Source organism: Hyalella azteca, unplaced genomic scaffold (genome assembly GCF_000764305.2).
Source record: "Hyalella azteca isolate HAZT.00-mixed unplaced genomic scaffold, Hazt_2.0.2 contig7219, whole genome shotgun sequence".
Taxonomy (NCBI): Eukaryota; Metazoa; Arthropoda; class Malacostraca; order Amphipoda; family Hyalellidae; genus Hyalella; species Hyalella azteca.
Window position 1 is genome coordinate 634,983 of NW_025937347.1, and position 16,979 is coordinate 651,961.

Below are 16,979 nucleotides of genomic sequence, written 5' to 3' on the forward strand. Positions count from 1 at the left end.
ATAGCAAGTCACACAGAAAGTTTTTCTGAATGTTTTTTCAATTTAATTTTATTTAAAATTAAATGTATATACATGCATCATCAAGAAGTTATTGAAAGTATAACATCAGCATAGAAGCCTCTGCCTTGAGTAAAAAGCTTCTTCCGATGGCGTATGGCAAAAATCGCCCTAGAGAGAGACCAAACTGAGCTGAAAAACCAGGATCTAATAGACAAACTTTTTTCTTAATGCATTTGCCATTGTTGACCAGTAGAGTTTGTGCAGGCAGTTGTGAGAAGTATTCAATGTAAGTGCAAAAGGCAGGGTTAGACCAGATCAAGAGACAGGCGCTACCAATCGACAAATGGAGTCTTCTGAAGCCTGATTGAATGGCTGTTCCAATGTAGTGCTCGCTTGCCTTATGTTAAATGATGGCTGTGGGCGACCGTTCTACATAAGTTCTTTTACATCATATAAGCTCTGAGTTTAAAATTTACCAGCCCAAAGCACGTGATTTTTTTAGTCATACTAATAATGAAGTAGAATAAGCAGCATCTTTATAATTTTGGTTAATTATTTAACAATATTATCAGTTTGATTTGTGCTATATTAGCCCTGAAAAAATATGACACCTCGTAGACTAATAAAAAATTATGATTTTCTGACGAAAACATTACGTCATAACCCTGAGCTGCAAACAACGCGCAAACGAGAACCAAAATATTATCAAGTCCTCTTGTATTATGACCAACAAAAACATATTCGTTCTTCCTAATATGCGACCGAATTCTTGAACTTCTTTTAGTAATTTTTTATTTGCATGGCAGCGGCCTTAGCCTTTTATTTGTTCGCGCTGAGAAGTAGCATCAGCTCCACCCACACTGTTGTTAAAAGTATTAAAGTATTTCAATTATATGCACAACTTATTAAATTATTATACCAAAATTATATTATTGTAACAGTTACATAAATTCTAACCATTGATGACCAAGGATAGATAAATGAGACCAATGTACTGAATAAACAAGAACACTGTACTTAAGAAGAAACTTACAATGAGTGAAAACAAAATATTGAAAACAACTTTCTGAAAAATTTAAAGAATTTTCGAAACCTCTATGCGTCACCGAAGGCGTAATTCAATTTCATGAACTAATAAAACAAGAATAGATCATTCCCGCGGCTGTGCCTGATAAGAAGTAGATAAAAAATCATGATTCACTAGGAAAATATTGTAACTGGAGAATATTTTAAAAATTGGGAGCTTCACTTGACTAATGAACATAAATTAACCGGTTGTGTGAATCGGATTGAAAGGAATAACACTATTCATATATTCCCACAATTGGCGATATGCTCAGACTTCATTTTCGACACAAGCGAAAGAAAAAATATCTATTCACGAATACTTAGCACGTGAATGAAAGATTCAGGAGTTATGAATAAACTCAAGATAATTTTATGATGCACATATCGAAACGATAACTCAAGTAGTTAAATAGGTATGTAATACGGAATATGTAAATAAAATAAATGTAATATGTAATAATATGAAGTAGAAGTGCTATGATATTGACATCCAAGGACGTATCTAGTCACTTTATTTCCTCACTGGTATAAAGTAACCAACAATATTCCAAATCAAAAACTGGACCCCAAAACAGTGGTCCCAAACCTGTGATATTCGTTCTAATAAAATCGAACACCACAAACAGCAATTAAGTCGCTACCTGAAAACATTCCCTTGCAAAATATTTATGTAACCTCACGCACCAAGTAATACAGTGTTATGATAGGTAGTGTGTTGTCTGCGTGTTGTTAGTAGTCGTTATAGAGGATTAGGCACCGAGCATTAAACACCTTTGATGCAATAGTAAGAAGAATTGCCTACATCACTGTTACTTCAATCACTCATCATAGACAGAGCAATTTGTACATCAACTAATATTACCATTATTTTATGAGTCATTTATACATTATTATCTGGTCGTCATGATTCCGGATATTCTTTCCTCAGAAACGAACTAATGTTTATATGTTCGAACATAACCATGTCATGTCACCGAATGAGTAGGACATGATTGTGACACGTTGGTTGGTAATGTACATTTTTAGCAAAAACTAAACGCAAATACTGGGAAATTTATGAAGAGAATGTCCATTAAGAAACTTTAGTTTCGATTCAAAACAAACGAATAAAGTTATCGAGTACTTCACACCTAGAGCATCAAAGATTTTGAGAACTATTAGGTCTAAGCGACACACAGAGCTGCTAGCTCCATCAATACAGTGTCCAGATACTTGTCGTCAGGATAGCCGAACTTGGCGTCTTTCACTAAAGTCTTGTGGGAAATACCGCCCCATATGACGCAGTCAGGCTGCAGCGAGGTAGCCGAGTACCCCACGGTAAAGACCAGCCGTCGCTCGAACGCAGTTTTAAGAAGAGCTAACACCTGAACAAAATAAATTTTTGCGAATACCAAATCACGTTAAAATCATTCAGTGAAAGGAATGTGTTTACGTTCTCAATTCATATAGTATATTTTACGTTCTCAATTCATATATCTCAAAAATCAAGTAAAAATGAATTCATAGTTGCTTAGACTTAATAAACCTGAAACATAATAATACTGTTATCGGCAGTGGAATTATCCTCGTGATCCTACGCTGAAATGCTACTTGAATACGTTCACCAAGGAGATAAAAAACGGAACTCTGCTGTAGAACTTATAACTATCAAGATTCTCTTCAAATGTTAGCGACATCTCTTAATTTTAATTACTCTCGTATCACATTCACTGCAACAACCAAACTTACCTCAGTCTATCCACTCGATTCTCTGAGTCGACGTCTGCAAAACTAAGAATCCCGTCTAATCATTAACACGATATTAAATTTTAACTAAAATATTAACGTAATTATAATCCCAAATCCTAGTACCTTATTGCCCTTGTGCGTGTCTGGTAAGTAGGCTTTCCGAGGGAAGCCATTGAGGTGGTAAGGCTGCCCAGGATGAGGATGCTCTGGCCCTTGAACTCCTTCAGGAATCCTGCTCACATCACAGGACGTCAGGAACGCATAAGCTGATGAGCCCACCTCAGATCAGTAGCATGGATACCGACAACACGCATCATCAAAGAGTGTACTGCAAAATCTCATCCCAGGAACTGGCAAATAATTATCAATAATGCACTGGTAATGCTACTAAAAATTTACTTCCACGTGTTACATCCTAAACTCCTTAATAATTGTTGAATAGTTGATTAAATTACTTTATTTGAACCATGAAACGCCTCCTCATAAACCTGTGGTCATATTTTGCGTGTTTATTCTTGTGTATAAATTCCTGGAATTAATCATCAGCTTGAGAGATCAAAACAATGTAATTATTCATCGCACGGAGACAGCCGATGTGAAAACAGCTTTGTAAGCAACGCACTTAGTCTTTACGCTGTGTAATTAGTTTGTTATTTTACAGCCATCTTCCTTAAACAAAATCAGAAGCACTACATGATATCAAAATAGGCGGCTAGTAGTTGAATATTTTACGCAAGTTTTGTCGAAGACCACACGGAAATTAGTGGTAACAATTTTCTTATTGCTGCGACGTATTTTTAACCTTTTTCTTTTTGTTTGGTGAAATGTACCTTGCCGAGATAACTGAATGTCATAGAGCCATTCTCTGGTAACTTCGGTAAAAGAAGCATACCGCAGGTACGAGTCACTATTACATTTGTGAAGTGTCACATTGCATAATGCATATGTGTCCCAAACGCAACAAAGCCTTTGGGTTCTTTCTCGTATTGTGATTGATTTCCAGGGAGTCCAAAGGTCACGGTCCGTTGTTTATTGAGAGATCATGTGGATGCGAACAAAATTATTTGACCAATATTTAATACTCGCAGTTGGAAATACGTTCCCAATCCTGTTGAGACTTGATTGATGCATTTCTCATTTATGGATCCATTTCGCTTACGCTTCTTCACACTCGCTTGAGATTCTATTTGCTTGGAACAGGAATTTGTTTTTTGTAGAAACAGGTTTCAGTTTGTGGATTTTCATTTGATTTTTGTATTTCAGAAAGAATTTCTCTTCATTTTATTTACCAAGGAAAGAATCAATGGCACATTCATGATATAGGTATGAGATTAGAATCCAGCTCATTTAACTTGTCCTGCCAACACATGCACTACGTTTACTAGTTCCACAACGAGGTCCATGAGATCTGTTTTCTTTAAGAAAACAAAGCCTTTCGGGATTTTGGTGTGGCTTCAATGAACTTCCGTCGTTTTATTCCATGACGCCACCGCAAGAATTATTCTTTGCATTATATGTAAAAGCAGGTATAATTAATTAATAAATTAATAGTCGCCTCGGAATCCGGTCACACTGAGAAAATGTCTCCTCGAGTCTGATCATATTTAGGAATATTTAGCTCTTGGCCAAGTTTCAATATATCATAGTGACTCGTGACTTCAAGTTCATCTCATTTAATTATATAGGAAGTCAGAATATATTTGCTTCATTCAGTGTCATTTGAGATACAGAGAAGACCTAGCCTCAGAGAGGTGAAAGTGATGCACCGATGCACCACATACACATGCGGAGTATAAATATGACGACATTGGAGTGCCTTGTGCACCGCTCAGCGGTAAACGCTTGCATGTGCGCCGCTCAGCGGTAAACGCTTGCCTGTGCACCGCTCAGCGGTAAACGCTTACTTGCGAAAAGACTCTGATTTTGAGTTTAACTGGCTTTGGAAAACTTTGGTTAAACCCACACTTACAAAATAAACCAAAAATGTAAATGAGTTTAACTACTGTTTTTTCACGAAGATTTCCAGCGTTGTCGATTGCGTCGTGCAGCCAAAGAAGCACTAAAAATTTCTACGATTTCGGACCTGTGCCATCCTGCCACTAGCAGAAGTATTCACCGCCATTCAGCATATTAAAATGTATAATTACTAGGAAAATGAATTAGTCGTTGTCCAAAAAATGGCACTTATTTACCAGGGGCCATACTTTCAAAACGCGCTAAGTGAACGTAAGTACTTACGCTCTATTTTCTTGCCTATGACTGATGGATTTTGCTTGAGAGGCCGTCAATGATTGGCTGAAGAACTTACGATCTCTTAACTTTTTTTGAAAGTATGGCCCCAGAAGCCCGAGCAGAGAGATGTGACACATCATGATAAGCATATTTACCGGGCCTAAATGGGTCAGGATGACCCACACGAGGACTAAACGTGCATGGACCACTCATTTGGACAATGAGCCTCTCATTTCTCTGAATGATATTTAGTTCAACACACAAATTATTCATAAGTACTGACCTTCAAAAATAGGATTTATGTTTCCTACATAAACATAAATAAACATAAATCCTACTTCGAAAGTAGGATTTATGTTTTTCTCACTCATATAATATGACGATGGTGTCCGAGGACGGGAACCCTGGGAGGCTAAAGTTCTCGACTCTGCTGCTCATGCGCCCCCCGACAGGCTGCGTGCCCGTGACAGCGCCGTGCAGCGTCCGGCAGACCGGACAACTGAAGCTCTGCGCCGCCGTCAGCAGCAGCGGCAGTAGACAGCAGCAGTGGAAGCAGTGGCCGCAGTTAGCCAGCATCACTGCACCAACCAGGCCACGTGATGTGCCTGCAGTGATAAACACATCTGATGCAGTGGCCGCAGTTAGCCAGCATCACTGCACCGGAATTACTTGAAGAAACAACCAAATACAAGAAAAATGAGTATAATAATAACCAAAAGACGCCGAACAAAGCCAGCTTATAAAAAAGAAAGTCGACAGCGTAAAAATGCTCGAGACCAACACATCACTTTTCAAGCGCTGGCGTTCAGACAATCAACTTAGACAACATATAGACCACGATATTAATCATTATTTTCTACCACTAAATTAGGTACGGAAAGCGTCATGCATTAGCTACTTGCGCGGTCTTGCTGGGGCGACGCCTCACTGAGGCCGCCCAGACACACGGGGCACTTGGCGAGCTCTTCTCCGAGGTACGGCGAGACCTCCAGCTCCTGGGAACTGGCGGCCAGCAGCTGTAAATAATCAACATTAAAATAACACAGTCATCCTGGCAAACGCTTCAGCTCCAAATTTAGAGTAACTAACACGTATGTAATGGAGGAATCTGAGCAAAACCTTCAAGTTTTTTCATATCAAAAGCAGCTAGCAAATAAATATTGAATGTGTGAAAAATATCATATATACATAACTACAATATAACAAGCTCATTTGGTTATGAAATGGGAAAATTAATCAATTATAGACAAATTACCTTCTAAGTATTCAGAATTTCTAAAAATATGGATTTCAGAGCATACCTACACTTACCTTTTCAGCAGCAGTAGATGGTTGTTTCCGAAATATCTGCTGGTAAGCTACAAAGTTTTTGTGGGTGGATTCACCGTACGATGAATCGTTGGACGTTTCTTCATACGTCCGAGGTGATGAAGTGGCGCCCAAGAAAGAACCTCGGGAGGTCGTTGAACAGACGTCAGGACCTGACTGATTCATGATGAACTCAAATTCTTTTTTCGATAACATCAAGCCACCTATATCGTAGATGTCATTTCCAAGTTTCTTCACGTCACCCAACGTGTGAACCAAGTCTTCACGAACATCAAGACCCAGGCTTGATTCACCGGCAGACATGTCAACTTTCTGTGATGCGATAGCGGGTCGTTCGTTGTAACTTTCTTTCGGAGGATTGTGCCGCTTTCGTGACGGTGCAATATCAGTTGCACTTGGTTGTCGTGACGCTAAGTTCACCTGCGGTTGTGGCTTGCATTGAGGTAATGAGTTTTCAAGTAAAAAATCGAGTTCTTCTTGAGTGTACTCAACACCGTTGAGCAAGAACAGCCCATTCTCAAGTTGGGAGTACTCAGAATTAGAAGGTTCAACGTTTGCTGCCGGCTTGAAACAAGCCTTCGACTTTGACCGAGCTCCTGACTCATTTATTGAAATCTGAAACGACTCCTCGAAACCCTGGGATCGAGATGATAAAGAGGCATTTGAATGGTTATCTTTTCCTGCAAATGCGCGAGTTCTGTAGAGTTTCGTCTTTTCGACATCGCTTCTTTCGGACGATGGCACTGATGGTTCGTGATTGCTTCTCTGGAAGTTTTGGCTATGTCCATCTCCAGCTGAGGCGTATCTACGATTGACGGGATTAGATGGACCTTCTCCCTCTCTACTGCTCGATCGACGTAATGAGAAACTATTATTGTCAATAGTCACTGATGCCTTTATTCCCAAGGTTCGCATATTCACGTCGATTTCCGTTCGAACTCTAGATTTGGAATCCTCTTTTTCAAAATTGTTCGACCGACCGAACCGGCCATTCTCGTCTCCCGACAACTTGTCATTATTACCGTTACTCATGATTCTGAAACTTAAGCAAGTGAGAAGTAGAAATGTGCTCTTTACAAACTAATGTTACTAAACGATCTTAATGAGCTAAACATGAACTAAACATCAAGCCGTAACGTAACATGCAGAACTGACGTGCCTCGTATAATATGATTAGGTCACGTATCACGATAACGTGGCAGCACCAAACGACTGGGACTATCACTGTCAGAAACGAACTCGAGAATCGTAACTGTGGTTTTTTAATACGAGTTTAACGTCATTATACTATCATGTGACAGCGGCGACAAATGTTTCAATTAAGACTCTGCGGCGCAAAGGAAAACATTGCAACGAAATATGAATTGATAGTTGCATAACATGCATTGTTTGTATCCGCTTAATTCATATTGATTTTTCCATTTGTCTTACAAAAAGTTAAAAAAATCTTCGTCAAATAGGTTATGAAATTAAATCTAGCTTGCAATGCATTACAGCTACCGTCAGTGCCACAAAAGTCGCCACTTTCAGAAGACCCGCTAGAATAAATAAAATATCGAAACATCAAGAGGCTAAAAATCAAATGTAACACTTGTGCAGGGTTGACTCATGTTTAAACTTCGTGAAAAAATTCACTACATTTTTTATTGCTCGATCATATAATAAAATGGAAGTTTCTTAGATTCGTCGAAAGTGGCGAGGTATATACCGTACACTACCTACTTTTAATGTCGCCAGCGATATTGGTGACTGTCACACAAGTTTCCATAGCCGTACGCACTACGCGGTTATTGAGTCTTTGCGTGAATACCGCTTACGGGAGGTACAGTAGAGAAAAAAAAACTCGAATTCACGCGGAACCAATCCTCCAACATACGTCTTTGTTTATCAAATTAACACAAAATTTTTAAATATTGCTTTTGTTCGAAAATAAACATAAACCCAAGGAATAAATCTTTCTCCTAGCTACTATAATTACGTGGGTTCCAACTAAGATTAAAATTCGTGATTAGTGCAAACTTTTTTTTCACTGTATCGATTGTGCGAGGACTATTCATTCGAACCTCCATTCACCTGGATTCTACTTAATCGAAAAACGCGCTTTAGGAATGAGCAATTCCGTTTAAAAAAATTAGTCTGTTGCCGAGTACACTAGCCAAGCCAGTAATTTGAGCAAAATTCACGAATTTCTTTGTATGCAGCGTGAAGAATTTTTTTTGAACCAGAAATAAATATAATGGTATTATTGCAGATTAACTACATCCAAAAAAAGGGTGTTTTTTTTAAATTATATGTTTTTTGGGGTGTAGATTACGAATCTGAAATCCATTTTTGGCGGTCGGCATCGGAAAACCGATTTTTTTCGCGACTTACTAACATGGGGGTTACGTAACTTACGTTACCCACTAAAAAAATCGGTTTTCCGACGCCGACCGCCAAAAATGGATTTCAGATTCGTAATCTACACCCCAAAAAACATATAATTAAAAAAAAAAACACCCTTTTTTTTGGATGTAGTTAATCTGCAATAATACCAATATAATTCCCAATTCTACTGTATCTCTTACTCAGCGGCCAAAAGAAAAAGCGCACTGCACCGCAAATAAGAAATCTTGACCGCAGAAATTCTGGTGTAGGTAGAGTTCTCATGAAGTCATGAGTCTCATGACGCACGCTTTAGGCTAAACTAGGAGAATTGCGCCACGCGCCGACGCGCGGCGACCTTAGATTTTTTCTTCGACGGGAAAAGATAGGTACTCGCTAAATCCGAATATAATCTAAATTTAGCGAGTTTAGCAATTTAGCCAATTTATCACGTTTAATGACATATAGTGCACTCGCCACTCTCCAACAAAATACAACTAATTTCGCCAATATATCAGAGAAGTTTGTCTTGAAAATTTTTTCTAAACGACAGCTCACAGAAAATGACTTATAATAGGGCGAGGTAAAGAAAGTCTTGAGTATCATACGGAAACACGTTTTTATGTGTTTATAGTAGGAAAAAAAAAAGAACCAGTACACATGTAGGGCCAACTGTCATCCGAACACTACTGAAACTGGGCTCGATTACTTTGAGGTCATGCCACCAATTCAATACGAAATGTACTTGATAAAATGATAACGCAAAAAATCATTTACTTGTTTCAATATTACGGAGACATTCTTATTATTACTCGGGCTGATATTTTCATGACAATTCCAAACGAGTAAAATTTATCAGCAACGAGTAAATTTACTCGAGGAACACTCAACTTGGTTTCTACTTTAAACATGTGTTTGGTGAAAAGGAAAAATTGAATGAGATTCACTGAAGTCTTTCGTGCTGTACGGCTGGCAGTACGCTACTTCACAAACGTTTGCCTGCTTGCAACTGAGAATCTGACTTTATCTCCCAGAGTTCTCGAGGCAAAGTTACCCAGGAACGAGTTTCAAACGACTAAAATCATCGATTGAACGATCAATTCATATCCTCATGTTTTTTCAGTTACCCTTGCCAATTCGACCATGTAGGTGAATTTTATTTGTGACAAATGAATAGTAATAAAAATATAAACGATACCTTTAATATTTTTATTTACTTCGTAATGAACCCACCGCAGATTCAAGGGAATAAGCTTTTCGCAAAGGAACTATTTCTTAGACGAGGAAAGTTATTGCCTCCAGTTCAAGAAATGAGGGGATAATTTCAGTCGTACCTTTCAAAATTTTACTTAAGTTTGTATAAAAATTATACGATACATCACATCATTGCTTAGCAACGAAAAAAAAAAGATCGCCGTTGACGTCGCGCTTCGTAGATTGTTCGATGCAGCGCGTCATCAACCCGATAAATGCAACTCTCGAGCTGCAATTTTTTTGTCGTGGGGCAAATTAAAAAATATTTTTGCAAAGGAATTCTTTGTCACTGAATACCTAAAATTGTTTTTTTACACTGAAGTCTAAAATAGACACAATAATAAACTGTTATAGAGATGTCAGCATAGAGCCACTTGAATATATTAGCCTTGAAGTAAATTAAACACACTCAAAGTTCGGCGAACCCCTTATTGAACTAATATGTATATTATTTTAACCAAGGGTATACCAACCGCTTCGTGTACCTACTTCTAACATACTGAACGACATCAAAAGCGCGTTCCTCATCCGAACACATTATCTTATCACTCCACAACAAAAATATTATACAATGATAGAATATCTTATTACAGCTGTCACGGCAATCACAGTAGCTAAACAGGCAATAAAATAATGTCATGTATATAAGTGTTTGCAATTTTGAATGTGGCTTTGTTTCCTCCCTGCCCTTTATCTTTACCGTCTTCATTTATCAATAAAGTTGATAATACGACTCACATTCTAGCTTAGTTAAGTTTGCTAGATTGACTGGCATGGAGTATGAGAAGGTAAAGGTAGAACTACGTAGAGTCCTAGACCAATCACCGCGACGCGCACAGTAGTTATCAAATATCAATATCAATTAATCTCTGCAACAACCCAACAACCATGAAAACCCATCTATGATTTACTACTATCACTACGAAATAAAGAACATATATGCATATAGATTTGGCTTCAAAGACTCAATAGAAACTCATTAAATAATTTTTATTCAATGGAAGTAAATTTTGGAAGTAGGGCAACATGGGGCAGCGCCCCCCCTTTTTTAAACTAATTTTTCATGAAGTTTTAACTGATACGAGGTGGTTCTTTGTTTTGTTTAAAGGTACAACTAATGAGGAATGTATGATGCGAATTAGACTCCTATAGAGTTATTCAATTTTTAATGAAACACTATTTTGTAAAAAGTCTCAAAATGGGCCCATTGCCCCACCCCTGGGGCAATGGGCCCATGGGCTTGGGGCAAGGCGCCCACCCTTGGTCCCTTTACCACAATTGCATATATTTTCGTTTAAAAATGATAAAACAATACTTTACAGTTAAAAATAAGAAAAATGTATTAAAAATATGACATTCACTCATTTATTAACAACTCAAAAAATAATATCCTTAGCTTGAAAAAAATATACTCTTGGCTTAAAAAATCTATCACTGACGTGAAGAAAAATATTTCATTGACATAAAAAATGTATATCTTTGACTTGAAAAATATATCCTTGCGATTAAAAATTCGTCCTTGACATGAAAAAATGTATCCTTGACTAGAAAAAATATATTTAGTTGATCAGAGAAAAACTTCGTTCCAGTTTTGTCCATAATCCAGATATTATGGGCAGGGTGGCCCAGTGGTTATGGGCAGGGTGGCCCAGTGGTTATGGGCAGGGTGGCCCAGTGGTTATGGGCAGGGTGGCCCAGTGGTTATGGGCAGGGTGGCCCAGTGGCTATGGGCAGGGTGGCCCAGTGGTTAAAGTTCAGAGTACCAAGATTGGAGCAGAGAGGCGCTGGTTCGATCCCAGCTCTGTGCGCCAGTTTCTGGTCAGAATCGGCAAGGAGGCCGGGCGGTTAAGCACAGCAGAATTGTAGCAGTGAGTTGTGAGTTCGAGACCGCAAAATGCTGTGAATGTTCTGCGATGTTAAGAATCGGCGACAGGCCTACGGCCTAATAAACACTGAAACCGTTATTATTATGATTTATTATTATTATTATGTGCAGAGATTTCGTACCTAATCGTGGTTTCAGCCAACACCATAAAAACTCATCAACTTTTGGCTCATTGGTGTTGACTGAAATCAACTTTTGGCAATGCAAGAGTCAAAAACTCGATAAGGGGTCATAAATACGCATAACTAGAAACTAAACCTGCTGCCTCGAGGCGGCAAATCAAAAAATCATGCAATATGAAGTGTAATTTTTAATTCAAAAAGCTAGTCATAGTTTTGAAAAGGTCATTGAGACAAATCTAATGATGTATAAGTAACACAAGACTTCACCATGGGCGCTTTGCCCCGTGACACGCGTGGGCCCGTTGCCCCCACTAGGTATCATTTCAATTTATATCGTGTCAATAATTTATTTTAAACGCTAATAGTAATAGTCTAAACTTGATCCCAAAATTATCCCTATAAATATAACTTTCAAAGTATAATTCACAGTAATTTCAAAAGCTTCATCTACAGTAATCGAAAACAATTTTATTTAGCAGCAAACAAAACTTTTTCTGGGCTAAAACAGTTATCCACAAATAACTTAATAACGCAAACACTTAGCAAAACGTAAAGCCGTATACTTCATCCCAGTGAAACTGTCGACCGGCGGTAGAGAACACGGACCAATATCTGCCATACTTAGCGAGAAACCCGCTATGGGCCCATGACCCGCAGTGGGCTCGCTGCCCCATGTTACCCTACTCATGGTGATAGTGATACATGTGAAAATTGTTAATTAAGAGTTTGTCCAAAATTACGAACTAACCATAACTATGAACGGAGTAAGTAACCTTATTTCACACATATGACTCTATGACTTTACAGCAAACTTTATGCATAACAAATCGCCTGGCTTCCATGTAGAACGTCTGGTTGACTGGGCTGATATTTGGCAGCTGCGTTTTAACGCTGACAAATGTAAAGTAATCCACCTTGGCAAGAATAATGAAAAGCAAGATTACAGTATGAGAAGACACGGTTGCAACGACAGCGTGATGATGTCGAAGTCGACAACGGAAAAAGATTTAGGAGTTAATATCGACAATGAGTTGAATTTTTCTAAGCATATTGAAGGTCAACTGATCAGACGCTCTTTTGAGTTCCTAGATGCAGAAGCGATGAAGCAATTGTTTGTTCGTGTAAGCCTCAGTTATCGACGTGTGCGTGGGGACCTCATTGAAGCATACACGTATACTCATGGCTTATACCATTTCCCAGAAGGATTACTAGAATTTAAAACATGAACCAACACTAGGGGCCACGGCTATGAACTAAAAAATCTAACTCGGTACTCACTGCAGTGAGTGACAGAAAGCGCATTTTCTCGTCGACGAAAACTTGAGGTCACGGACGGACGGACAGACAGACGGACTTGGCGAGCACGGAAGAGCACAATAGTGCGTTTATTCCATAAATGAGAAAATGCGCTAAAAAGTGCGTTGTAACACATCCATGCGACAAAATTTATTCTCACTTCGAGTCACCGACATGTGGTGGAACAGCCTCCCACTCCGAGTATGAACGCCCGAGTATGCACCGTTGCTCGAATTAGAACTTGCGCGCAACAGCCTGCGACCACTTGGCTTTGTCCACCTCCGGCCTCGCATAAAACCTGCCGTGCACCACCTGGCCGTCGGTCGAAAGAGCCGTGCGACTGGCTGAGTCAGGTTAGGTTAGGTTAGGTTAGGTTGGGTTAGCACTCGGCTGGAGCGTTCGACCCGCTGGCGTTCGACCGAGGGCTGGTTCGACGCACTGCCTAGATACGGACGGCTTGGTGGCGGATATCACATTATCCTGAGGGCTGATTGGTCTAATTCAATTGATTCGTTCTGTCTGGTGGCTTTCGGCTGCCTATATGATTTTCCAGAAGTGTTGAAGGCTACGTTCCGGAGGGCAGGAGTCATGATAGTCCATTACATCCAGGGCAGTGGTGGTCTTCGGCAGGCTTCCCCTATTTCTTCAATGCCGACACTTCTATTCTATTCTAAGTGCCGTGAGGCTACTTTCTCACCTTCATGGCGACAAAATCACGAATTTTCAAATACTGGTTATACAGTATATCGGTCTCATCGGGACGCCTGCCGAAGACCACCACTGCCCTGGATGTAATGGACTATCGTGACTCCTGCCCTCCGGAACGTAGCCTTCAACACTTCTAGACAATCATATAGGCAGCCGAAAGCCACCAGACAGAACGAATCAATTGAATTAGACCAATCAACACTCGGGAGAAACAGCCGGCGATCGAATGGCCTAGCATCGTCCGCCGTACCGTGAAAAATTCTGCACCACTCGGACGTAGCGCGCCGGAGCCTTGCAGCGAATGTGATATCCGCCACCAAGCCGTCCGTATCTAGGCCGTGCGTCGAACCAGCCATCGGTCGAACGCCCGCGGGTCGAACTCTCCAACCGCGTGCTAACCCAACCCAACCTAACCTAACCTTACCTTACCCAGCCAGTCGCACTGCTCTTTCGACCGACGGCCTGGTGGTGCACGGCAGGTTTTATGCAAGGCCGGAGGAGGGCAAAGCCAAGTGGTCGCAGGCTGTTACGCGCTAGTTCCAGTTCAAGCGGTGGCCAGGGTATGAAATGATGCTTCGACGCAACGTTCAGTGGTGGACGGCCATTCGACTCTAGGCTATTCGACTTCGTGTCTGAGGGGTTGTAGAGCTCAAAATATTCAAAGCAGAAGGATGTCAAGGATCGGTTAAGGATAGCAGGTTCCATTCACGGCTGATTGGTGGATGTCCGGAGAGATCCAAGGCGTTCGATTCAGGGTTTATTGGTGTTCAAAATTTGTGGTGCACGGCTGCGTTCCCGTCTCATTCACCTACTGCATATTATTATGTCTGCCCCCAAATAAATTTTTTGTAAAAAACGTGAATCCAAAATTGTTCGAGATATAATCTGTGTCTACCACATGTCTACAACAAGGCGTCTTGCTACACGAGCTGGCTTATAGGCAAACGCGGTTGTAACATTCATAAACTTCGTGAACTTTGGTCCAGCAGCTCAGCGTTGCCAGATGGTATATTTCTATACCAGATTTAACAAATCTGGTATTTTCAGAAGGTGTCTGGTATGAACATTTTAGATCTGGTATATTTGCCTAAATCTGGTATTTTCTGACTTACTGCAAATGTGACAAGTGTCCGGTACTAGTTGATGACACTTTCCTGCCTGGAGTGCTCTGGCTTGTGGCTGGGCCCAAGCTTTCTCCTGTTGCCCCCAACTAATGACTGAGATCAGGCTGGGCAGTGCATTAGCACTCGAAGCCTTCAAATTCAAATCATCATCATCATCTAAAGGTGTGCGTGCTGAGCTGCTCCGAGCACGATAGTTTGGTCATTAGTGTCAAGATTTTCTATTCAATTTAACTCTGTTAATTTCTCACTGTCTACAAAATGTCTCGTATGAAAGAGAATTTTAATCAGAAGCCTTGCGTCATTAACTGTGTTCAGCTAGAAGGGTTGGTGAGTAAGGGGCGCCCTTAGCCTAGGTACTTTAGAATTTAAGAATGTACTAATTTGTAGGACTAATTTATTTACTAAATAAAGCAAGGCTTTGCTAATCGGACTTACTAGAGTGCAAAGGCCTAATTATGATTCAGATTCTTGTATTCATAATTTCATTAATGTTTTTTCGTGGTGTAGGTACCTATGTTAGCTATGTATGAGTTAAATCCAATTTTGCCCCTGCTACTGGGTGCTTTTAATGTGAAAATTATACCATTGCACTCTACTCTCTAGTTTAATGTGGAAATTCAGCCAGAACTCCCAGAAGCTGGCAGTGAATGAAATGAAGACACCTGCCATCACCATGCTCATCATGGGTAAATTCACCAAATCCTATGGTGGCATGGCCTTCAAATTCTTACAATAGGTACTCAATGAGTCAATAGGCAATTGGTAGGTAGCAAAAATTTTGAAAAATTGTACATTTACTTGTGTTTTTTTTTTTAAATCAACAATTGAATAGGGTAAATGCGGTATATTCCAACATCGTGGGTAATTCCGTCACCTCTAGTTTCCGTAATTCCGTAATTAAGTAATTAATTAAGTAATTCCGTCACATTAAGGACGCATCGAGAAATGAAAAACTATAAAAAAATAACCGTATGCGTTACTTGAGTTCTGTTTGCTTTATTTGACTCGCAAAACACCGTACTACGCGCCAGCAACAACGAAACGTCACAAAATGTTGCCATATTTATTTAAAAGCCTTTAGAATGGAAACCTACCAATTGGCGGCAAATCCCTATATTCTGTCACTGTGTGTGGCAATATTCAGCACGCGGTGAGGCGTATTACGCATAGTGGCAAAGCAGAGAGTTTTTTAGACTCTCCCTCAAGTTCATTTTTGAGTCCTATTGGTAGACCTGTAAAGTATCCTGGATACCAGCATTATTATACATAAGAAATTGGTTTAAATCTTGAGTAAATGAGGAAATTAAAAATGAACTGATTCTAAAAAAGCCCTGGTTTGCCACTATGTTATTACGTGTGTGAGCTGTATTGGAATACAACACAGCTTTCAATTAGAACACTAATGAATATTGAACACTACTTAATTACGCTTTCAATTAACAACTATTAAGCTTTTAATTAAGCAAATTTTGATTTTTGTACACAGCTTGGAACGATCTGTGTGTGTCCCACTATGCAGAGGGTGGATGCAGCATCGGCAATATATGGATTTTTAAGCCCAAAGCGTCGCCGGCCATTTTAAAGATGCGTTGCCGGGTAATTTTTAATGAAAAGCCATTTACGCTGAGTAATGACGAACTATTTACAAGCCACAAACTTGTTACAAGGTTGCATGCACGTGTTACCCCAAATAACTAATTTTACCCTAAAAACAGTCCGGTTGTACAGCAAGTGTCAACTGAAGAAGTAATAAAGCAGTCTGACCGCTCTAATGCGACCGAAACTACGCAATCGAAAAAATGTTGTTTACATTTTTTGCGGGAACTCATCGCAACTGATTTCCGGACAAGCTTCGCTGCATCGTAATCC

At 39.8% G+C, this 16,979-nt stretch overlaps 2 protein-coding genes across 2 annotated transcripts in view; one reads left to right on the plus strand and one right to left on the minus strand.

The window, feature by feature from the left end:
• Positions 1–995: 995 nt before the first annotated feature.
• On the minus strand, positions 996–7,447 carry LOC108677892. The gene is made up of 5 exons (XM_018166196.2): positions 6,340–7,447; positions 5,927–6,044; positions 5,396–5,633; positions 2,920–3,028; positions 996–2,432 (listed from the first exon to the last, which is right to left on the minus strand). The coding sequence occupies exons 1-5, from the start codon at positions 7,387–7,389 to the stop codon at positions 2,232–2,234; spliced, it is 1,716 nt and encodes a 571-aa protein (XP_018021685.1). The 5' UTR covers positions 7,390–7,447; the 3' UTR covers positions 996–2,231.
• A 7,822-nt stretch (positions 7,448–15,269) lies between these two features.
• LOC108677885 (eukaryotic translation initiation factor 3 subunit H) overlaps positions 15,270–16,979 on the plus strand; it is a 9,590-nt gene continuing 7,880 nt past the window's right edge. The window contains exon 1 of the mRNA XM_018166188.2: positions 15,270–15,437. Coding sequence (XP_018021677.1) covers positions 15,369–15,437 — 69 coding nt within the window. The 5' untranslated portion in view covers positions 15,270–15,368. The remainder of the gene's footprint in view (positions 15,438–16,979) is intronic.